Source organism: Rhopalosiphum padi, chromosome 3 (assembly GCF_020882245.1).
Source record: "Rhopalosiphum padi isolate XX-2018 chromosome 3, ASM2088224v1, whole genome shotgun sequence".
Taxonomy (NCBI): Eukaryota; Metazoa; Arthropoda; class Insecta; order Hemiptera; family Aphididae; genus Rhopalosiphum; species Rhopalosiphum padi.
In genome coordinates, this window is record NC_083599.1 from 39,460,934 (window position 1) to 39,486,716 (window position 25,783).

Here is a 25,783-nt window from a genome sequence, read left to right on the forward strand (position 1 = left end):
TAAATAACCCATAATAAATAATAATATATCATTTTTGATCACAAATTCACAAACAATAAATATATATACTTTCTGAAATTATGACTGCATACACTGAATACTGATTACAATGAAATACAAATATTTATAAAATTTTGTAGGTAGGTAATAGCGTAATAAGTAAAACAATCGCTCTACCGCCTATACTTCAAATAGGTACCTAAGTAGCGTATACCGTATACCCATAATTAGTGATTTAATGGCTACTTTTTTATAATTAGTACCTAATTAATAGGTATAAATATGTTCACTATAACAAATTTTATAATACCTATTATACATTTATTAATAAATAATAATGTATACCTATATTATTTACATATTTTCTCGATTTTGACGAATTTCTTAAAAATTTTAAATTTAAATATTTATAATAAAAAAAATCTTGATTATACACTTACATTTCGACAATTTTTTTAATAACTGTAAGAATAACTTATGAGGATCTTTGTATTAATGTTCAAGCCTTAAATGTTTTTAATTCTAACAATTTACATTTGACGAATTTCGTTCAAATTTAAATTTTAATCGTTTATAAAAAATATTAAGTATATATTATATAATGTTTCATACATTTTTTGGTTCCAGTATCAATTATATTGAAAAATCGTCTAATAAGATTTCAAGTCTTAGCTATAAAAACTAAGCACTTCATACATTTTTAATTAAAAATTAATTACTAAATTTTCGTGATTAAATCTAATTTTGTTAAAATTGTAATTTCAAATAAATATAAAAAAATTGTATCTATGTAAAACAAAAACTTGTGAGAAATCTTGAGACTTTTCAAATCGTTTGATTGAGAGAATTTTTCATGTATATAGGTAATATATTTAAACAACTATGTTTATATATTTCTTAGACATTTTAGTTCTTGTACACTGAAAAAAAATCATTAATTATAGTAACAATAATAATTTATATATATAATAATATAAATTGTCAAATCCACAATATTTTTAATTATGGCAACAATACTAATTTATACATATAATTATACCAATTGTCAAAGCAACAATTTATTTAGATTGATTCAACAATATTTTTAATTATGGCAACAATACTAATTTATATATATAATTATACCAATTGTCAAAGTAACAATTTTTATAGATTGTTTCAACAATATCGGAAGTTGCAACAAATATTGTCAAATTGATAAAAAAACCTTGTTGGTTCTATATCGACAAAAAAATTGTCAAATTAACAATGTTTATTAATTGATTCAACATTGCCAGAAGGTGCAACAATAGTATTGTTAAATTGATACAAAAATCTTGTTGGTTCTATATTAACAAGATTATTGTCATTCTAACATAGTTTTTTATCAATATGATTGTGATTTTTTTTTTCGGTGTACTTATGACTTATTAGATAATTATTGTTTTAAATGTTCAAACCTTAGCTATATAGTAATTGAAGATTTTTACCATTTTTCCACAAAATACTTTTAGGAATAGTTATACATTTTCGTGATTTTAACGAATTTTATAAAAATGTTAACTTAAAATGCATAACATTTTTTAAAAATTGTATTTTAATATTAATATTTGTTTACAGAAAAAAGAAAAAGTTATTTGAGATGTTGTGTTAAATTTTTAAAGATTTTGGTTTAGTAAATATTTTTTTATCGATAATTATAGAAAAAAAAATTAAAAATTTATCATGACCATAAATATTTAAAAAATATCTAAAATATTTTTAAAATTATATTATGTGGAGTGTATAATATAAACATTTGTTGAAAATTCTAAGTAGGTATCTGATAAAAATCGTTCGAGGACGCTAGTTAGTAATTGATTGTAGATTGAATAAACCAAGTCTAAAAATTTGAACTTCAAATGCTCACAAATCTTTTAACTTTGTAATACATTTTCTAATCTTTAGTATGGATTTGTAACTATAAAGTAAATTGCTAATTTTTGTGATTTTGTCGAAATTCGTTAAAATTCTGACTTCAAAAACTTATAAGACATTTTTTTGTATAGATTTACGCTCAATTTTTTATAAATTTATATTAATAAAAATGTATGATGAATCTTGTGTTATATTTTTATAATTTTTTAGCAATGAAAATATTTTTATTGATAGTTAAAAAAAAACTAAGCAAAAAATCGAAAAAGATTTTATATTTTTCACTGTAAGACCGATTTTGAAAAATTGTACATATTTTCATTTTTACAATTGATGACATACCTATTAATAATGATATGTTTTTTTGTTTCATTGTTGATCTCTAACTTAGTACCTAAACACTTTTAGTACCTATGCCAGTGTCATATCGTCGTGATGACATGCTACGCTTCACTGTTAGGCAAGGTTTATAGATTATAAACTACCTTCATTTGCAATCGTCGTGGACTCGTGGATAATGATCATTGATAATTGATAAAACTAAATTCGAACTTTTGATCATTAATGTTTAATATACCTACCTAGTTACAATGTTACACGAAAAATGAGCTGTGTCGTATTCATTTGAATTTATACTCGTATGCATACTTAAAATATCATATTCATATCATATACACAAAAATAATTTATAGGTACATTTTATTTTTTTATATCATAAAAAAATATATATAAATATTTCAAAACTCAACTCTTTAGGTCTCGAGATTCGTGACCCACAGTTTGGAAACCTCTGATCTAAGAAGGCCTTCTCTGACTTATATTCTACATTATTATTCATTATGACTAGATTTTATATTATCTACAGCCGGTGATTATATTATTTATATTGTGAAATGGAATTCTATTATCATTCATTATCAACACTGAAGCAGATTGTAGATACAGACGCACAGCTCTCAGACATTACAGATTTTCTAGATTTATAAATAATAATAAATAATTATGTTAATCGCGATCACTGGGCACAGCATTATTGTGCATACTGCATAGACTAGCGTACATACTGTCATCGTGTTAATTTTACTGCGTGTTACTGTACTGCAGTCTGAAGATAACAAACTGTTGTGTATTGAATACATATTAGCATTTGTAATTTAACTCTGTAGATATACCTTGCACTGTTAACAGAGTGTAGTTTTTGGTTACACGGTGTTTAATTTTTGAACTCTAATCTAGTGTGTTTAGACTTTTTAAATACAATTTAGTTTCCAAGTCGATTGTTCATCATGCAACACAATAATGCAAAAAGCATAATATTTTATAATGGGTCGACTGAAAAATCCTCTTGTGGTTACTGTAAGAAAGACAATTCTAGCTATAGCAATGGTAAGTATAGACTATAGTAGTATAGTACATTGTACATACCTATTTGGTAGGTATATGGCCTTAAATATACATTGTTTTTACTTATATAATATGATTGGTTGATAGGAATGTGGGCTTCTAGTCTTACAGTAGAAGCATACCAAGATATGATTGATCGTGGGTGGCGACGTGCTGGCAAGTATTGTTATAAATCAATCATGGATAAGACTTGTTGTCCACTTAACACTATCAGGTATAATCTGTGATGTTTGAATATAAGTAGTTATTTTAATTATTTTATTTTTTCTAGACCGGGAGTGAATTTTATTTAATCATTTTTATCATATTAATAGTATGACAAAAAAAGTTAAAACTTTAAGATATGGCTTCTAAAAGAATTATGCTTATCTGAACAATCTATCTTAAAATTTATTTTAATAAAATAAAATTTTATTTTTAAGCCTGTACATGACTAACTTTCTAGTTGTTTGATAAAACAGATGTGAAGCTTTAAATTTTGAGATATCAAAGTCACAGAAAAAAATCATAAAAAGAGTAACTGCGTTTTTAAAAAATGAAGAATATGAAAAAAATCCAATAAATACTGAACAAGCTGAAAGAGAACCCCTCATGAAATATGAAGGTAATTTATTTGTTTTCCTTTCTTTTTTGGTTTAGATTTAGACATTATTGTATTGAGTTTATGTTAGATACTTTTTCATATTCATTCATAATTATCTTAACTTTATAATATTAATTTATTACTTATTAGTAAATTAGTTTTATGTTATTAATATTCTATTAATTCTTTATTAAAGCCTTATAATATGTTATATAATCATATAATTATTAACGAGCCTTTATTAAACAAGGTTATATACATAAATAATTTATCGTTTTCTTATAGACATACAAAATCATGATGATAAAATGAAAATTACTAATAGTGATTATTTATTTGATGAAGAACAAAGTACTTCTGATATTGGTTCATGTGATAGTACTTCAGTTATTACAAATAAAGGTAATATAAATTAAAAAACTTATTAAACTTACCAACTATATTCAATGATATATTTATGTATAGCTATCTCCTAATACATGGTTCAACAAAAAAAAATATGTCATTTACCATTCTACTAATAATGAATATGGCCTACCATAATAATAAATATAGTATACTATATGGTCTACCTAAATTTTATATAAATGTATATAAAAAATTTTCACAGTTTACAATTAAGGTTGTTATGGATTACCCATAAAATATATTTTCATATTTTTTAAAAATGAATAAAAAATATTACCACTTTTATTTAATTCTCACCACCTATATTTGGCTATTGACTTATATAATAAGTCTTCATTCATATGACACATTTTCTAAACAGTAAAGAAATACCTTAGAACTAAATCAAATCAAATCATAATTAAAAATTGTTAAATAATTAGTACACATTATTCCATAATTAATTTTGAATTATATGATGTGATGTTAGTTAACCTTTTTCTTGTGAATAAAAAATCTTTTATCAGTTGAACCATTTTCCAAAATATAACAATTCAAATACTAATACAATTCACTGTCTACCAATTCTTGTATCAATATTGTTATTGGTGTCTTATTCATCTCCCCATTTGGATATAAATGCAGCTTTTAATCCAGCAAGTTAAAATTGTCTTTTATTATTTTTTTGTGTACCATAGAACAAACATTTGTCAATTTGAGCCATCTTACTAAAACCCCCAAAATATTGTCTTTTGTTAAATAGATATTCAATGATGCTTCTACAAAGATTCATTCAGTCACAAACAGTATTTCTAGATCTGCTCGTAAATTTTACAATCAAATAAATCTATTTTCGGTTACTCAAGAGTACTTTATCTCTATGATTTTGCTGAGACTCGGTCCATTACATTTTTAGTCATTTGAATTTACATAAGATGCATTTTTTTTACATGCCGATTGGGTAGATTGGCAGTCTTTTTTACACTTGAAAACTTCTAGTACTTTTCATCGATAATTTTTTTACAGTTGTTTTTTTACTACCACTTTTTTGGCTAGTATTTAATTGTGGATTTATCAGTAAAAGATATGCTATACAATTATTTTAAAAGTATTTTAAAAAGTTATTTATAATCTACTATACTATACAGTTCAATATACTACAAATTACACTAAATCATCTAAACATTCTAAACTGTTGTTATGCCAGCAGTATACTCTCACTTTGCCTCCACTTATTTATAATCGGAAATGTAGATTACCTTTATTAATGTTGATTTTATCAATGATAGATACTAGGTAATATAAAGATAAAATGTATACATTGGTTAAAAATTGTAAATGTTTAAAATGATAAATAATACTATAGTATAATGATGCCATGATGTATCATATCTACAGTAGAATACAATAGATTAGTATACCGCATATTATACACCTATTTATAGTTAAGTAGTAAATAAAACAGCGATAGACCACATATTGGGAGATAGCCTTATATGCATAATAATAATAATTTTTTAATATTTATTAATTTATAGAAGATAGTAAAATGGTTGTACCTCTTAATTTAAATTGCAACGTTGAAACTCAGAAAGAAACTAAAAAAGTTAAACCAGGTAAAGTTTTTTTCTTCATTTTACACCTAAAATAACGTTTATAATATTAATATATTATCTAAATATTAAAGGTAAAGGAGCTGATCCAAATTTGCCGAGTTCAAAAAAAAAAAAGTTTTTACGCATTCAAAAAAAACTAGCTAAGGATCCAAATTTTGTACCTAAAATCTCACCCCCTCAACAAAAATGCATAGAAGAATTTATTGCTGAGAATGATTCAATATCTACTGATGGGGATAAAAAATTAAGAGTAAGTAGTCATATTAATAGTAATAGATTAATTTAGAGATATTTCATAGTATTATTATAAATTTATACCAATGTTAATTCAATTTATATTTTTTATGTTTTAATGAGTATGTCTTATTGTTGTCATATTTTTAACTAATTGATTTTAGCTACATTTTCTCACTAGTATTAATAAGTTATTGGTTTATCAGTATCTAACAATAAAACTATTAACACACTACAAAATATGTGAGATTTCTGAATTTAATAGTACTTGAAAATTTATTTTTATTTTTTAGTTTAATAAATACATATATTATCTACTTTTAATATACAGAGTGTAACTGGACTAGTAATATTTGTAATGGAAATTTGTCAAATAGTCTTGTTACTCCTTATATACATTTATTTTACTTTACGTAAAACATTTAAATTTACATTAATTGTATATTTTTAATTATTAATTGAGTATTTCCATCTCCTTGGTTGCAGATACTGTATTTTATAAATATCTAGTAATTTTTTAGTTTTATTTTTATATTGAATGCTGTTGAAATAATGAGGTTGCACCAACTCTTAAACTCTTATAGCTTAATACCATTTATTAATACTACTTATCACATAAAATTATACAAATATTTTTCTAATGGTAATACTTTTATAAACTTACCATTTTATCATTTTTGATATAAGCTTAGTAAAATAGTAAACGAAAACTTAAATTTTTCATCTCAGATGGGACTATCTAAATTTTTTTTAAATAATTAACACTGTTTTGTTGTCTCTGTATGGATTTAGTTTTTTTTATAAATGTTGTAATTGTTACTTAAAGTAATAAGAATATAAATTTTAAATTTACTAAATATCCTGCTATAATTTATTAATAATTTAAAATTTAAATTTATAATTCTGGAGTTGTATCCAATAAATAGTTATACTATATATTTTATAAATAAAATCAATATTAAAAACATAAATCACACCATTACAATAAATTATAGAATAGTGGATTAAAAAGACTTAAAAGCTAAATGTATAACCTACACATCCACAATTTTACTAATTAAATTCAGTTTATAAAATCTAATTTACATGTCAAAGAAGAGTGTTGTAAGAAAAAAGATCTTAACACTATAATGATTAAAGTAGTCAATGTTAAAAAGAAATAATTTATTTAAATAGTTATTTTTTTTAAATTTGTTAATAACTATTTCATTTATGTTACACAAAAGTACAAATAATTTAATTTATAGATATATGTAATAATAAATTAATACATGTCCCGTTTTTATCTCATACAAATTAAGATTAGCAATTAAATAAAAAAAATCAATTTTAGATAAAATTATTAACAATGAGATCTTCAAGCAATTCTTTTGAAGATGAGTATGCAGTATATCAATTATATCAAACTGTTATACATGGTGATAAAATTGAACGGTGTTCAAGAGAACAGTTTATTCGATTTCTTGTCGATTCACCTCTGAAAGTAAGCTTTTATTTCTTAACTTTTTAAAATTTTTTGTATGTAAGGTGTCCTTGGTCAAGACCGGCACAGAAGCATTTTCTCGAACTTTCACTGCTGGAGCTACCCTATTTGCCAAATATCAAATAACTGTGCACAACGACACACCAGATGGCTGTAATATGGAGCAATACTTATCATTTCTTGTTGATTCACCTTTGAAGGTATCATTAATTTCCTAGGACTTAAATACCATGCCATGTGTAATGCTCAATTATTTTTAATTTTGTCGGTCTGATCGATCCACCAATTTGATAAAAGCTTCCAACTCATCATAATAGTCAATGAAATATTAACAATTTTTTTCTAGGCGGAAAAATCAAATCATCCTGATCATCCTGGGTATGGTTCATTTCATCAACAGTACTGGCTTGGTGATAAACTAATAGCTGTTGGAGTAATAGATATCTTACCAAAGTGTGTATCATCTGTCTATTTATTTTATGACCCAGACTATCATCATTTGGTGTTAGGAACTTACAGTTCTTTAAGGTAAATTAAATATTGCTTATAATAAAATATTACTTAAATTGAAATTTATTAATGCTAAGAATGTTTTAGGGAGATATGTTTAGTGAGACAATTGCACAACATGTCACCTGCTTTGAAGTATTACTATATGGGCTATTACATACATTCATGCCCAAAAATGCGCTATAAAGCAAAAATTCGTCCATCTTACCTATTATGCCCGCTTAAATACACATGGCATGCAATTGAAAAATGCATTCCGAAACTTGATAATAAAATGTTTTCAATATTCAACGAGTCTGATGATACTCAAGAAGATGATATTTTCACAATAGATAATGTAAATAATTAATGAAACTAATTTATATACAATAATTTTATGTGATAACGTTATGATTTATAGATTCTAGTTCTATATCGTGGTTCATTGATGCCTTATTCAGCATACAAAACAATTGGTCGTATGAAACATCAAGATGAACAAGTTAAAGAATTTAAAATGTTAGTTGGACCTAAATTGGCACGACAATTAATTTACTGCATTATGGATTAATTTTAAATAGTCCGCTGTATTTAATACATCGATCTGATATTTTTAACAACTTTAAATATCGTTTGTTTAAAAATGTATATTATATTTAATTTTTATTGTCTTTATTTTAAAACTAACACACACACACACACACATATATATATAATTGTCAATCATATAAATGAGTATAATTATTTGAAACCATAAGTTGCTTTATAATTTTATATCTTATTTGCTTATCTTGTAAGTGTGTCTTGAGCTGCTAAAGAGTTTCTGAAGATAATAATTAAAAATATGTATGAAATTTAAGCAAACTCTTGTTTTAACTAAATACTAAGTATAGAACATTTATTATTAGAAGCTCTTATACTGTAACCTTGAGTTAGCAAAAATAATTACTTATCAATTTATCATGTATATTATATTACACATATTATTTGTATCAAAATATTACCTACACAGAAATGTATTAAATAATATAATAACAATTTTAAAAATTAAATTAAAATTACAACATAATATGTTGTCTAATCTTTAAATAATGTTTATTAGTTGTATCAATTACCCTCAGTAATATTCCAATTTAATGTTGTAATTATTTTGCTTAATTTGTATTAATTGTGCTAGCCAATATTTGGATATATATAATTACCAGTTTATTGTTCTTAATATTTTCCAATCAATACATTTTTCTGATTGTCAATTATAAATATTTGGAACTATATATTATTGAATATGTATAAATGCATCTATGAAATAAATCTTTAGTGTTGGCATTGTAAACTTTGGCAAAAAGAACTAATACGATTGATAATAATATTGAAAAACTATGTTTTTAAGTGTAATAAACCTTTATTTGACACAATTAATACATTATAATTTGATAAAATTGTCATCAATAAAATGTGTTCAATTTTTTTTTAATCATTTTTTTTTTTTTGAATTTAAGTATTGGTTTTAATTAGTGCCTTTATCAAGGCACTCTAGTTTTAATATAATAGATAAAAAATCGAGAATAGATACAGTGTTATAACAAGTTTGCAGATTCTACAAACTTAAAGCTTGTGTTTATGTTATTATAAATTGCAATTGATAATTAATTATTTTTAACTATTACCTAATACCTATTATGTGAATTATTTAAACGGAGTAGTTAAAAATAATTATAAAGATTCAGAATAAGGAAAAATATGATGAAAAAAATGTGTAAATAATTTACGAACATATATGAATATATATTTAAAATTTGTAACAAATCATATTTTGTAAAGTATTTGTGTAATAACTAATAACACTAGCTTTAATAATACAATTTACTTTAGTAATATTTTACAAAAATTAGGTGTTATTGTCTCTTTTGAAAGTAACCAACAATATAAAATAAAAATATTTTAAATCAAATTACATTTGGATGGTGCCTACTGGTTGTTGTCAATTTTAAATATACTTTAGAGATACAATTTTTATTGAGAGCAATTATTATTGATTTATGTCGAAAATTACATTTAAAAATAAGTTTACTAAATTTAGTGGTAATAATTAAATTAAATTATAGTTTTGAAAATGTTGGTTTTTTATCCTTTGTTGCAACAGCCATTGACGCTTTGATGAAATCTTCACTTTGTAGTAATATTTGATTCCAGTCTCCCTGTAAATTAAATATACATATATTTTTAAATTTTTGTTTTTTGTAAAATTTTTAATGTGTGAAGATAATTATGTTATAACTGATATACCATTTTCAAACAAGTTATTGGATATCATAGAATTAATACAATTATTTAATTAGAAAAATTTGAGCCTAGTATTATACTTGAATTTACAAATTTCATAAAATATTATTATTCCTTGATCACGAGGAATGTATTAATATTACTTATTATTTAGAAAAAAAAATAGTATAAACAGTTAATGTATTTATAAGAGTCTAATAAACAATTAAATAATAAGTAATTTTAAACCATTTGAAGCTATTTAATATTATGTAAGTGTATAATATTGTTTTAACTTTTATTTAGATACTAAACTAAATAACTAGAACAATATACTACTATTATTCATTTTTAATACTTGTTAACTTACAATGTGATCCAATCCTTCTTGAACAGTATGATCTCGTGAATATATTATGCTTCTTTTAGTCATTTGGACTCCTACAGGACTTTTGCTGGCTATGTCCGTAGCAATGTTCATAACATTTTCTAACATACTATAATGTATGATTATATAAAAAAATATAATTATTATTTAGTAATTGACATTTAAAATGAATATAAAAATATATTAGTAAGATAAACAACTAAATAAAAATTAAATTAAATTAGAAAAAATACATAATTTGTTTTCTTTAATTATAACAAACTTGTCAAATTACTTTTAAACGCTAGAATTTAATATGCACAGATAAACCATTATTAAAATTACCTTTCTTTGGTGTCATAAACTTGAGTCACAAAACCAATATTTTTGGCTTCCGAAGAATGAAATTTGCGAGCAGTAAATGCTAGTTCATTGAATGTACTCATACTTCCAATAATTTTTGGCATCCTCTGCAGTGTACCAACATCTGCTGCCATTCCTATTTAAATAAACATGTAAAAGCATTAATTTAGCCTTATTTTAAGGTCTCAACTGAAAATGTGTATTAAATCTTACATAAAAAAAAAAAAAATAACCAAGTAATTAAAAAACAAAATATTAATAATAATTATATTATAACATAATATTTATAGGTTCAACAAACCAATTTCGGTTTCTTTAAGTTGAAACCATGCATCTTCTGTACAATATCGTATATCTGCTGCTGAAACTAGATCAACTCCACCACCAATACATCCATTATGAATAGCAGTCAACACAGGCTTATCACACTGACAAATAAATTACAATTTTTTTAATTAAAATTTGAATGTTAACAAGCGATAATAATATAAAATAGATGAATGCTCTATATTAGGTTTATACATACTTAAATTGAATAATTAAGTTGTTTATATTTAATTGTTAATGGTGTTTTTAAGAATAGTTATGTTAATAATACTTTTTCAAGAGCGGTAAGACAATCTTGATAAGTTTTAATAAAACACCGTAAAACTTTTGATTTTCTTGCAATGTCATCGTGATTTGCAACTTCTTGGCCAAGATTCATAATGTCAAATAAATCGATTCCTATTGGAAAAAATGAGTATAATGTATATATAATAATGATTATGCTGTACCCTAAATTTATTATATTATAGAATAATTAATATTATTATTTATTATAAACACAGGTGATTTTTTTTTTATCAAACATAATAATTATTTGTTATCGATCAAGATTTCAATAAATACTTAATTCAATCCAGTGAGAGAACACACTGATTCACGCAACACTGGTTCTACTATAGCAGAATGTGTGTGGGGATGAACAGAAGAACTGATTTTAGTCAGGTTGCAACATGTTCTCTCACTAGATAGAGTATTGTCTGATATATAATTACATTATTAGTATGCAATATAATATTTAAATTATACCTGAAGTGAAATATTTTCCATTTGCTGAAAGAACAATTACTCGACAGTCTGTATTCTCATTTAGTTCATTAAAACATTTTCCTATTTCCCTGAAAATAAATTTATAATATTGCCCATTGGTTATAATATGTTTTACTTGTATTTTATGTGTTTTGTCAGTTATCTTACTAAATCTAAAGACTACAAGTTATTTGTAACATTACGTACTTATGTATTAGTTCTTTATATTGTTTGCAAAGTATACATAATTATAGAAGTTATAGTAATGATTTTCAAAATCAGACTTCCTACACTTAGTAAGTAATTTAATTAATACAACCTTAACATCATTAGCGTGCATAGGTTCTCTTAATATGGGAGACAATAGTGCAATAGCTTGGGGTTCTTAGGATCTGTGTATGCATTTTTACTAGTTAGAATCTCAAGATGAGTCAACAATTTTTGAAATTTTCACACAATATTATCGATATTACATATCGATTTCTACAATTATAGATTAAAACAGAAATATTATAACAGTTTTCAGTAACTTTTGAAAAAATAAGAAAACATAAAAACACAAATTTTTTAATGTTTAAACAGTACTTTTTTAATTGTTTAATTGTTTTACTGATTTGAGGTTGTGATATATATTTAATGCTGTTGTGCAGTCATTATTTTCATAAAACAAACCAGTAATCATTGTTGAAGCTTTCTTATCATTAGAAAATTTAAAATCATAATATATAATAGTACAATATTATTCTAGTTAGTATTTTGTTTGCATAATGCAAATGAAAAATATATATTTATTAAATAGTTTGACAGAAGATCTTGGGGACAGAACATTTTGGAGCCGCTTCTCCTGTGTACATGCTTATGTTTAATATAAACAATAAACTTGAACTTTGTGAGTTTCAGTTTTGGTTAGTCTTTAATCATCAGTACTGTCTTAAATTACACGAGAAAAAAAAATACTAATAACAGTAGACTCTAGATCTGTATTAATTAGAGTTCACTGTTATTAGTATTAATCTGTATTAATTTTTTAGGTCTCATTAAATGTTACAGGAGAAAAAAAATTTGAATTTCCATAAAGGTTACATACAGATATCTTTAAATATCAATCGTAGAATATATGTGCAAATTTTAAAATATTACTTACAACCACATCGTTTTGTTCATTGCATTAGCCTTATCTGGTCTATTTAATTGGACACTATAAACAAATTCTTTAGGATTTTCAATTTTTAGTGTATGATATTGAGACATTGCACTAATTTTTGATATATCTAAAAAATAAACGATAAAAAACATTGGTTGATTTGTTCTTATTGAACGTTGATATAAATTTTATATTTACTTCGGAAAAATAAAACTCCTTTTTGAAAACTAGAGATTCCTAAAAACATGGTAAATTATATGAACACTGCGGAAATAATATTATTCAAGTAAGTATATTGGTAATGGGTTTTACTTTTATTTATTTTTTATTTAACGCAATACAAGAGACTAGACGATTTTGTTAAATAATCGTAATGTATTATATTGCAATGATGATAAGCGATAACTAATAATATGAAATTAAAATTGCAATATTACTAATTTGAACGTCGAAATCAATATTAATAACAATTAAGTGTACGATATTGTATTGTGTTTAGTAATAAATATCACATATTAACAATTAACATGTAATATGTATCCAATATCAAACTTTCACTTTGCTCACAGTACAGTGGACACAGATGATAGACGATAGTGCGATACAATGATTAGCGAATACTGCAAATCAGTACAACAACTACTGTAGGACAAATAACAATAGTACATCAGTAGCATAGATACTATAATATTAGATTATAATATGGTTCAGGGTTCTATGGTTGATACCTGTAGGTAGGAGCAGTTGCAATTGCATTATTTGCATTATAGGCAGTACACTCTAACTTGTCTGAATTCTTTAGTCATGAGTAGGGGCATTGACCATTGATATTATAAACATAATATTTTTCCATTTTTCTCTTCACTAAACAGTAAACAATAAACATATGGTTTTTATCAACACGACGGAGAGAGAAACGGTCAACGGTGATTCGCATTAGCACAGAAGCTTCTGAGCGATAAAGAAACTAATATTAAATCAAATATCAATAGTGAAAAGAAATGCAAAATATAATTTACCTATCGGCTATCAACATTTATTGACAATCGACACAATAACACAAATGTTTATTGCATTACTAAAAAGATTTATTTAGACATGGTTTGTTGGGCAACTATTAAGACTATGTTTTAATGATTTATTATAATATTACCAAAGTCCAAATGTTCAAGATCTTGTGAAATTTATAACTTCTAATATTACTATAAAATTGTATTATAGTTAACAATGTTCCGTTCCATTTTCATACAACTTATTACTTATTAGATTGGAGTGTAGTGCAATTATACAATACATAGTTACTAAGTACTTATCATTTATTCACATTTTAAATAAATATTAAAATATAATAACATAAATAAAACTAAAACCCTATTTGCATTAGTTCTATTATGTATTTATTGACTGTTGTCTGTCACAAATTGTGATGAACAGATTGTCATATCACGCATTCTTATTAGCAGTAATGAGTGATGTTGTTGTTATTATTTCTAAGAAGTAAGAGTATTGTAAAACTCCATACTGTATACAATTGACTAAACACCACAACTTAACTAACATGTTAAGTTATATTATGCGAAACACTAAAAAAGCTAAATAAAATGTACTCAGGGTTTGACCTATCCTCTTACGTAATAGTAACTTGTACGTACTTTGCCTATCCGTGTCGACCAACAACAACTTTCCAAAAAGAAACAACAGTTAGGCTATAGCCAAATTATGGACATCAGGTCTAGGAGATGAGGCATATATTTTAGGGAGTTGGCAGCACAGCATTTTCAAAATTACCATAGTCATTGAGTCTTTAGCGCTATTATATACTTTTGTACATTTTTTTACAGTATTAGAATTATAACCTGTATTATATTAAATTAACAAACTATATTAACTACAATTGATTTATATAATTGTTTCAATTCACAACTTTGGAGTGAAGGAAAGTAGTCAAGCTACAAATCTTATGTCAGATATTGAAAAAATATATCTGTTAGCAGAAATAGATACTGAAAATTAACATCATAAAAGTTGGACAGTGTAAAACCAACAATTTCAGTTGTAGAAGTAGAAAATAATGAAAAATGTATTCATTGTTGTAAGTAAACCATTTATCAAAATTCAAAGTACAGTTGTCGTTGTGGCTGTGAAAATGGATATAATATATTTTTTTAGTCTAGTGCAGGATGTTTATAAAAAGCAAAAATAAATATGTAATTGGCTGGTTATTAGAGAATATTTTATATAAAAAAAAGAATGATTATTTTGCAAAATACTTATAAAAATAAGAATGTCATGGATGTGTTAGCATTCATTCATTTTTTGTTAATATGATATAATTCTGTATATTATTAAAGTATTATCATATTTATATTATTGAAAAATTGTATGTATTTGAACTTATCATTAAAAATTAAAATAAGATATTACATTTTACATGATTACATGCACCGTGGGTTTTATTACTCAGTCAAAAAGTTACATTATATTAGGTTAGGAGTAATGATTAATTTAGGATTAGTGAATCTTGTATTAACTTAAATAAACTGTATAAAACATGAAGTTTGTCGCTCTTATAGATAAGTTCATGTTTTCACAAAATTCGATAATTAAATATTTTATTAAAATAAATCACTAGATCAAATTAAATTATAAACGTTCCAGTGGCTGCTGGAACTAATATAACGTTTAGTTAATCTGGATTAAATGGATTTTACTGTGTAAAAAATATAACCAATTTTACAAGGAATTTATAATGCTGAATTTAAATAACGCATATCTTAATTTTTATTCATTATCTTCAAATGCAAAACAATTAGATTTATTATATTACAACTATTGGTAAGATATTGAAAATTGTTTTAGTTGTATAATAGTTTTAGTAATTATATTATGCAAGATAAGTTTCAAGTTATAAATTAAGAATATTTATGGAATAGGTATTATATGCATTTATAGTAAAAAATTGTCAAAATCTTAAATAATTTTTAAAATTTATAAAATGTTTAATTTTTATAAATAAAACTTGAAAATGTAATTTAAGTTTCCTCTTGATATTTATTATTTTCACCAAATGTTTATAATAGAATTTTCAATATATTTTACCTCTTTTTATCTAATTTGGGACATTTGACAAAATCACAAAAATTTGCAAATCATATAGTACTTAACATTTGAAAATTTAATACAAGGTTTATCTTAAATAATTTATATAGAAACCAATAAATCTAAAAAAAATTTTTTATAAAGAATAAAAATTTTAGTTATTGTGTTATAATTTAAAAATATTATTCTTGGGGGGCTTGCAAATTGTATTTATATTATTATACTTTACTTATATATATAAAAAAAATAAAACATATTACACAAGTATATATAAGATGAAGGGTAAGAATTAATATTTAAAATTGTTTTTAATTATTAAACATTAACAATTTAATTTATTAATTATTTATTTTAAGTATTTAAAAACTAACAACAATTAGTAAATATGAATGATAAATCTTTATAAATGAAAGTAGTCGATGGAAGTTTATAAATAATTATATAAGCAGTTGATCAAAGAATTAACAATATAAAAATAATAATTAAAATTATAATTTCTAAATATTGGTCAAAATTCTTCTCTGAACATTAAGAAAATCAAAACAAAAATTGTTAAAAATTGATTATAATAAAAATGCTATATTTTGTTCAAAAGTTCATTCATTTTGGCACAACCATAATTCATTAGCATTGGACAAATTTATAAAATTTGTAATAATGTAATGTATTCTTTTGAGCCCAGTCATTATACCTACTACAGCACTAGTTAAAATATATTCTTCTATAAACACTTGACACGTTGGCGATAAAATATTTGAATCGAATGGCGAATATTATCAACACCAGAAAAAAATCGAATTCTCCGTGCTTCGTCTATAGTCAGTACTCAGTTTACATAGCCACTTGAAACTCAAAAATTTTAAGATTACTCCAAATTTGCATAATACGACGTATTTACTATTCAAATGGTTCCATTTCTTAATCATGCCGTCAAATATCTCGAGTGGTTTGAGCGGTACGCTTGACACATTTTTTTTTCTATTATGAATTATGATTATTATTTATTAATTATTGTTATTATTGTTATTGTTATTATTATTATTATTATTTTAGCTGTAGATTACGTCTTGCGCGTAGAACTTGGTGCGCGGCGATCGCGGTGGTTGTAAACTTATGACTGGCGGTGGTGTAATATTGATAAGACGGTCGCTGATAATTGTTATGTGCGCATCTATTATCAATATTATCATTAAATTATTCCAATCATTTAAATTTGAATTTTTTCGCGGATAATTTACGTAACGTCTACAGATCCCCAGTCGTGCTTTGCGGTCCCCGTTTCCAGTGAGTACAAATTCGATTTTTCGTTATCGGCGCCCCGAACAGTGATCGGTCCCGTACGTACGCCGATGCGGCCTTTGTCTCGATCTTTGTTTCGTCGCGGCCTTTGCATTCACTCGACCGGACTTGACGACGACACGCGCCTTCCTGTTTCTTTTATTTTCACATGTACTTCTTCAGATGGTGAACGGCTGTGGGATGAACGGGACGGCGGTGGCGGACTCGGACGTGACAGTAGGACCGTCGACGTCGTCCGCCAGGTCCAATAAGCGGCGTGTACGCGGTACTACTAGCCGCACTGTCACATTGCAAATGCTGTTGGAAACAAACATACTCGAACCAGGCAATTCTGTCTTGTCACTCGAGTACATGGTATATAAAACAGTCTTTGCCATATGCCCATCCATCAAGCGGCATGCACTTGCTAATAGTTGATCTGCGTTGGTTTTAATTTTTGTTTCCTTTTGTATTATTAACAACATTACGTGTAATACCTGACTGCAGTAGCTAGTTTGTGATTATGATTGATTGGTATTATTTTTAAACGTATGTTGTGTTATGCTGTATTTTATTATTTAATTTATTTTCATTTTTGTGGCACAAGTTTGAAACTGAAGATGGCATATCGATTATACATAATAATTGTGTATTTTTCATATATGTTCTCTATTGTGCTATTATTCAATAATTTTTATTTTGTTTATTTTTGAGTTTATTAATGCTGTGTGAGTAAATTGTCAAACGGATTGAATACTTATATTCCTGTTTTTGAAATTGTGTTGAAAAGTAATATTATTTAAGGATATATTAACAAGAAGTATAAAATAAATGTAAGTTATGATTTTACTTTAATTTTAAAATTATTTTAAATCATATTTTTTTTTCAGAATTTTTAGTTTATACCATTTTGAAGCTAATTAATATATATATTTTTCTTTAGGGTCAAAGATTTATGGGAGATTTATTACCAGATGGTAAAATTCGTTCAGTTGAGACATTAAATGAATTTGCATCTCCTAGTGCTTGGGCCTATAACTGTAAAAGTATAATTAACAAAATAAAAAAAGCTGGTTGTGGTTGGTCATCAGTAAGTACAATTCATAGTAAATACATAAAAAAAAAATATTTATTTAACTTAAAATTCATTAAATAGGTATATTTCTTGGTATCTAATAAAATCATTTAGGTTGTAAATACAATACCATTTATAGATATTTATTTCAAAGTAAATTTAACAAAACAATATGTACACAGTCATTATAAGGGGAGGGGTAGAGTAGTCCATAGTGGCATGCCTCCCATTGCAATCAATTTATTTAACCAAATAGGTATCTTATGTCTAATAGTACAAAAATCAATGGTTCTAAATTATAGTAACTCGATACTTTTTTGTTGTATAACATGTTATCCATTTATTCCATTTGGTTAAACATTGGTTATTAACAATGCAGCTTGTACTATGATGTATAACAATATGTTATACAATAGAGTCTTAATTTCCAGTTATTTTTGGATCTCTATTAGTCTATTGTGTTTACTTTAGTGAGAAACAGTTTTAAGACATAATGGTGTCCTCTTAAAGAAAAATACTTTATTAGTTAAGCATACTATCTAGTATCTAATAAATTTCTGTAATGCTGTGGTTGAATAAAAATTATTTTAACATTAAAAAATCAAATATTTAACTAAATATTAGTGTTTTGTGCTTATTAGAAAAAAAACTTGTATGAAAAGAAATACATTTTTTTCTATTAACATAAAAATTTAATTAAGATATATCATCTTAATAATTCATTTTTATATGCTTATCCTATTGAATTGTTAGTAAAATATATTTTAACCACAATTATCAATCATTAGATATATTGAACACACTCATGTGTTTATGCCTTGTCATGGTTAATAAACCAAAGTGAATTTCTGCTATTATACCAACTAGTAACTACACCCTTCAGTGGCGTAGCCATGGGGGGGAGGGCAGTGAGACATGCCCCACATTAGTTGTATAAACTTAGTATAAAAATGAAATGTTATTGTTAATTGTTGATTTTATTTTTTTAGTATTTTGGGTTCGCCCCCCCATTTTAAAATCCTGGTTATGTCACCGACGCCCTTTACTGTATTTTATTCAAAATTTTAATTTATAAGTATAAAATTTTGTATCTGCATATATGATGGGAAGATGGTGAATGGTGACTAACCGAATCTGGGATACATATGCAAATTTAAAGTTTTTCATCTTTTAATTTGTCACCTAAAGTACTCTAATTCAAATAGAGCTTAATACATTGCATCTCTAATAGTTTTTCCATATCATATTCATAACTTATATTTTAACTCACATTATATTATGTACATATCTGAGTCATAAAATAACAAAATATATATGTAAATAAATCTGACCCATAATTTTGGTATGAATTAAGAACTTACAAATTAACTATATGATGAAAGACAGGTATTCAGAAATAGAGGACCTAAGAAACATAATGGATGATTTGAAAATAAACAATTTATGAAGTTTTGTAAAGAGGTTCTATCCACTAACATGCTTATCACTCCCTTGATTGGGCTTAATCAACTGTTAACTTGTCTAAATGGTCCGTGTAAGTGATCCATCCAAAGCCTTTAGATTGTACTAATCTAGTCTTCTTGGGCTTATAGGCATGTTATCATGTGGACCGAATGGGTTATATACGTGTCCTATTTGCTAACACATTGACAAATAGATATGTATAACATACTATGTAATAATCATAAATATATGAATACAATTCACATACATGTTTAACAAAACTGTTTTATAATAGCTTATTAGTATAATGTTAAAAAGCATTAAATAATTGAAAGTATTAATTTTTAATATTTACATCTCAAATTAAAGTAAACGCATTACAGAAACTTTATTTTATTGAATTGTGTAGCTTATTTTTCAAGCAATTATATTATGTGATGATAAATATATTAATTAATAAATAATAATGATTATTACTATATTAAAAAAAACATAGATGTCTATAACGATTAAAATTTAATTTTGCGTACATGTCATGTAATGTAATTACATTTTTACGTTTCACCTTTTAAAGTTTGTGTAGGTACTATGCAGTAATGTAGTATATTATATTATAGTTGTACATAATTGCAATATCATAATCATACGGAATAAAATATCTAATAAAGTAATAACATATAGGTACTTAGTATTAAATAGAAATTATAGTTTATTTAAATTTTTATAAAACATGAATGTTTAAAATAAATATTTTTTATTCATAGATTCGGTATAAAGGTAAGAAATTGGATGCATATAAACATGCATATTTTAGAAAAAGAGAATCTTCAAGTATAGAACACAATACAGTTCCAGGTAAGAATTTAAATATATATATTTATTTAAAACTGTTTATTATTATAAAATTTAATTGGAACAGTTTGTTTTATAATTGAAATTAAAAACAGTTATTTTGATAAAAACATTGAGGCACATGCAATATTATCAAGATTTAATAGTCTTTTTAACTTTTTTAGATTTTAATTCTTTTTAGATAAATTTACCAACTAAACTAAGTATTTTTATTAGTTATCATTTTTTTTAAAAAATATTATTGTTCTAAAAGATTTTTATGACCCTTACTTTTAATAAGTTATTTTATCTAGTTATATTTTATTAAGGAAGCATTTTACAACTTACCTGTTTACAATTAATTCAAGTTTCATTATTTTGTTATATTTCATAAAACATTATTTAGATTTGCAATTATCACCACGTATTTATTTTAATGCAATTATAAATTTAATAAATGTTTGATTATTCCAATTAATATTGTTATTAGTTAATCAGTCATATTATTTTTAGTTATTTATTACTTTATTAAGCATAATAGTAATACAGTACATAATACAGTTTACTTTATTCAGTTCTTACAAATATATATATTTCACTATTCCCTTAAAAATATTTTGGTCATATATTATAATAAGTTTGCTGTTATTAATAATATACTAATAAGTAATCAGTCATAATTCGTACGACTAGTTAACTGATTGCAGTTATAGCCAGTGCCGGCGCTAGGGGAGGACAAATGGGACAAATGTCCAGGGCTTCGCTTTTGTTAAAGGGCCCCGCGATTTTTAATTATCATCTTAATACAATGAGACACATTGACATTTTACATAATTACAATTTAAATTAACAAATTATATAAGTCTATAAATGGATTATTCTATACTACACATCACACATGTATAACATTAGAATGGGCTACTTTGGGGTACCTAATGGCTAATACTTTGTCCAGGGCCCCCGTAATACCTAGCGCTGGCACTGGTTATAGCGAAGCTATAGATTTTTTTTTAATGTTAATTTTACATAGGATGTCAACCAGTGGTGTACTGAGACCTGAATTTTATTTGGGAGGGGTTAATTTTTAAATTAACACATTTGAGGACCTGAACTAAACAAAATATTTCGTAAAATTTAATAAATTATGCTTTAAAAATGTCTTTATAAAATAATCAATACTTATTATTGGCCATTGGGATGTAGTGCCATAGTAATACATGGATACGGCGATTTCTTAGAAATACTCAAATACATAATAATAAATATTAATTTATTATAAATATATAATATATATTATTTAATATTTGTAATCTAAATTACATAAAACAATATTGGAAAGATATTTTATAGTTTAAGACGTTTATTTTATTATGATAGACAATTTGCTATAACTAAGTAAAATATAATTAATTCAAATAGGTATAATATATATTAGTTTTTTGTTATAATTGAAAAAAAAAATACATTTCCTAAGAATTTAAATGGGGTGGGGGAGTCCTTTTCCCACCATTTTTTTGCCACTGATGTCAAAATTACGCACAATTTGCTTTATCTATGACTCGCATATAATAGAACAAAGTTTAGTATAGCAGTATAAGTTTTGTGTTGTTAGTTTTAATGTTAGAGTATTATCTATGATCTTGAGCATTTTTAAATTGTAATATCTTACATACTCATAAAAATATGTAAATTATGTCTACGTGATTCATGATCTTAACAAACATAATATAAATCAACTGTTAAAGTTTCAATTATATAATTTTCTATGTTACAGTAATATGTTCTTTAAAAATGACATTGATTTACGATATTGAGTTCTAGACTTGTTTAATTAAATTTACATACTGATTATTTGTAACTCACTTAAAAACTAAAATAAAAGACAATCCTAAAAATATAAATATTTTGTTTATTTTTAGTTGTATAATAAGTTAATTCAGTTTAAAATTAAAGCTATAAACATAAAATTGATTTTTGAATTCAAATTCGCTATGTTGTTTTTTTGTATGAAGGAGTCAACAATGAACACATACATGCTGTTATGTCATCCTGTGTCAGAATTTCTAATATTTTTATATATTTGCTTATTTTATGTAAAAACAATTCTATAATAATAAATGTTAATAAAGAACTGTTTTTAGTAGAAGATATAGAATCTGATGTTACATATGCGATTCAAAATGAAATTTTACCATTGACTTCACCAATTGAGTCACCTGTTGCAAAAGAACCTATCAAATTTAGCGAAATCCGTTCAAGATCTAGTAATCAGTAAGTTAATTTTCTCAATACACTACAGTTACAAATGTTTTACAAAGTTTTCTATACATATATTTAAAAACTGTAATACCCTATAAATTTTAGAAAACTGAGTTATTTAACATAATAAAAAAAAAAAAACAATTTAGTTTAATTTTTAAATTTGGTTAAAATAAAATAACTGTAATTTATAATGCATTTCCTAATAACTATTCTTTTATCTTGAGTTATTATAATATTATAAGCTAATAGTTTCAATGATAACATTTTACAGAAATCTGAATACATTAGTGGAATGTACAGATTGGTCTTACATTAATAAAGTTCAACCATTTCATGTTAATATATCAGCAAACGCAAAATTGTTACTAGATTTTCATTGTCATTTGATGAGTTCAGAAGTTGTTGGATTTCTTGCCGGAAATTGGGATTTTTCAACACAAAGTTTGTGTTTCAATTTAATATAATTTTAAATGGATATCTAATCAATGTAATATACATTTTATAGCATTGACTGTAAAAAATGCATACCCATTCAGAAGTCGACTACATGATGCGGAACTCACTTCATTGATTGAAGAAGAAATAAGAAACACATTTACAGCCAAAAATATGGTTCTAGTTGGATGGTATCATTCACATCCTGAAACAATCGCTACACCTACATTAAGAGATATCGAAGCCCAACTTGACTATGAAGTACAAATAAAAGGACCGACTGTTGAATCATATATCCCATGTGTTGGAATCATTTGTTGTAAGACATTTTCTTATTGTTTAATTATTTCTTTTGAAAATTATTGATTTAATTTCATAAATGTTGATTTAGCACCTTATGATAAAGGAAAATCAACCCTTGATTCAACTATCACGTGTTATTGGGTACTGCCATCATTTGAAAATGAAATACACGATTATGGACGTCCAATGAACATGCATTTTACTACTAAACCAGAAAAATCATTAACACTAGATATTGTTATGGCATTAGTAAGTTATAATCAAGCATAAACCTAAATTTAATTAGTTTGTTGTAAATGTTTTAGGTTTTTCATATCAAATATTATAAAAAATATATTTTTTTTTTTTCAGAAAAAGTGTGTTGATTTTAATAAATATGATCCAGATGTAATTAATTTTAAAGATAAATACAAAAACGACGTGACTTATTTAGAAAAGCTAAAGGTATACATTATTTTTCAATTGTTAAAAATAATAATTAATATTATTTAATATGGTGTCTTACTATAGATTTCGTTAATGGACAAATTTCCAAAAGATGATACAATACACAGATTTTTATGGAATTTCTTAAGCGAAATAGTTTGTATTGGTAGTTCAGGTGATACTGCCAAAAACAATTTGCAAAATTTGATTGCTGTAATCTCATCGCGTCAACTCTTGCTGTCAACATCAAGTTTTCAAACACCAAATCCTTTGATTGAACATTTAGAGTCCTATTTGCAATCATGTAATGCCAACAATTTGACATTAGAAGATGTTCCTACAACTAGTGATTGTTCAAACATAACCTCAGCGAGTATTGCCAGTTCTCTATTTAACGATTTAGACTTTTCTAAAGCAATGTCTTTGATAGGGCTATCTCCATCACGGTATCAAACAGATCCTTTAAAATAGGTTTACAACCTTTTAATTAAATTTTTGTAGTAATTTATATAAATATTAGAAATATATATCTATATACTTCATCTATCTATACTTATTATGTATTAATTAATAAAAAATAAATCCTTTTAAATAAACTTAATATCAATATAAGTTCATAAATGTTTAAATAAGAAAACATTTTTGTATTGAAACATGTATTGTATTGTGTAATATAAAAATCTGTTTTTGAAAGTTGTACCTTATTATTTGAATGTAATCTAAATATTACAATGTTTTTTTTTTTTTTGGAAATTTACAATATGAAAAATTTACATTATTAAAATACAGTAAAATTGGTTTTAAGAAAAAGTTATTGGTTATTAATTATTAGATAATTTTTTTTTTTTTTAAATTATGATTAAAAAATATCTAAAATTTTTATCATGGCAATGTTTTTTTTGTTATAACCAGGATCTTATGATTAAATAATTTTGTTATTAATTTGTTATAAATGATCTTCATATACAATCTAATTTTATTAAAACAAAAATATGTAATAATTAATTAACAGCCTATTTTTTATTATTATTTTTTTTTTAATGTTTCTTTTTTATAATTAAATGTGCTAAATAATAGTATGTGTATGTGTTTTTAAATATTGGATAAAAATAAAAAAATATTTTTTGTTTATTTAACTTATTATACCAAAATATAATTCAGTAATATTTATTCATAATGTAAGTTAAAATTTGATTTTTTAAAACATCTATAGTAATTTATTATAAACATTTTTAGTGGTTCTGTTCTTCAGTTATGAAAGAGATAACACTAAAAAAAAGTATAAGGATAATATTTTCATTAAGAGGAATATATTTTGTATTTGTCTCGTCT

At 24.7% G+C, this 25,783-nt stretch overlaps 3 protein-coding genes across 8 annotated transcripts; 2 read left to right on the forward strand and 1 right to left on the reverse strand.

The window, feature by feature from the left end:
• Positions 1-2,795: 2,795 nt before the first annotated feature.
• LOC132924691 (arginyl-tRNA--protein transferase 1) lies at positions 2,796-9,563 on the forward strand. 2 transcript variants are annotated; one of them, XM_060989128.1, is made up of 10 exons: positions 2,796-3,279; positions 3,385-3,511; positions 3,759-3,901; positions 4,166-4,282; positions 5,806-5,883; positions 5,955-6,133; positions 7,451-7,600; positions 7,947-8,128; positions 8,198-8,447; positions 8,511-9,563. In XM_060989128.1, the coding sequence occupies exons 1-10, from the start codon at positions 3,180-3,182 to the stop codon at positions 8,658-8,660; spliced, it is 1,476 nt and encodes a 491-aa protein (XP_060845111.1). In that variant the 5' UTR covers positions 2,796-3,179; the 3' UTR covers positions 8,661-9,563. The 2 variants fall into 2 exon arrangements, with proteins under 2 accessions (XP_060845111.1, XP_060845110.1); XM_060989127.1 differs by lacking the exon at positions 7,451-7,600 and adding an exon at positions 7,645-7,800 and having other exon boundaries at positions 2,800-3,279.
• Positions 9,564-9,850: 287 nt separating this feature from the next.
• LOC132924692 (delta(3,5)-Delta(2,4)-dienoyl-CoA isomerase, mitochondrial) lies at positions 9,851-14,079 on the reverse strand. Of its 2 annotated transcripts, none has more exons than XM_060989129.1 (9): positions 14,028-14,079; positions 13,498-13,536; positions 13,300-13,426; positions 12,156-12,244; positions 11,680-11,807; positions 11,383-11,509; positions 11,064-11,217; positions 10,722-10,848; positions 9,851-10,287 (listed from the first exon to the last, which is right to left on the reverse strand). In XM_060989129.1, the coding sequence occupies exons 1-9, from the start codon at positions 14,062-14,064 to the stop codon at positions 10,189-10,191; spliced, it is 927 nt and encodes a 308-aa protein (XP_060845112.1). In that variant the 5' UTR covers positions 14,065-14,079; the 3' UTR covers positions 9,851-10,188. The 2 variants fall into 2 exon arrangements, with proteins under 2 accessions (XP_060845112.1, XP_060845113.1); XM_060989130.1 differs by lacking the exon at positions 14,028-14,079 and adding an exon at positions 13,612-13,955.
• Positions 14,080-17,550: 3,471 nt separating this feature from the next.
• Positions 17,551-25,582, forward strand: LOC132926849 (MPN domain-containing protein). Of its 4 annotated transcripts, none has more exons than XM_060991256.1 (10): positions 17,551-17,682; positions 17,860-18,051; positions 18,620-18,766; positions 20,959-21,049; positions 23,167-23,296; positions 23,559-23,728; positions 23,793-24,041; positions 24,114-24,274; positions 24,377-24,469; positions 24,536-25,582. In XM_060991256.1, the coding sequence occupies exons 2-10, from the start codon at positions 17,860-17,862 to the stop codon at positions 24,920-24,922; spliced, it is 1,620 nt and encodes a 539-aa protein (XP_060847239.1). In that variant the 5' UTR covers positions 17,551-17,682; the 3' UTR covers positions 24,923-25,582. The 4 variants fall into 4 exon arrangements, with proteins under 4 accessions (XP_060847239.1, XP_060847240.1, XP_060847241.1 ...); XM_060991259.1 differs by lacking the exon at positions 17,551-17,682 and adding an exon at positions 18,391-18,509 and having other exon boundaries at positions 17,913-18,051; XM_060991257.1 differs by having other exon boundaries at positions 17,552-18,051; positions 23,170-23,296.
• Positions 25,583-25,783: the final 201 nt, after the last annotated feature.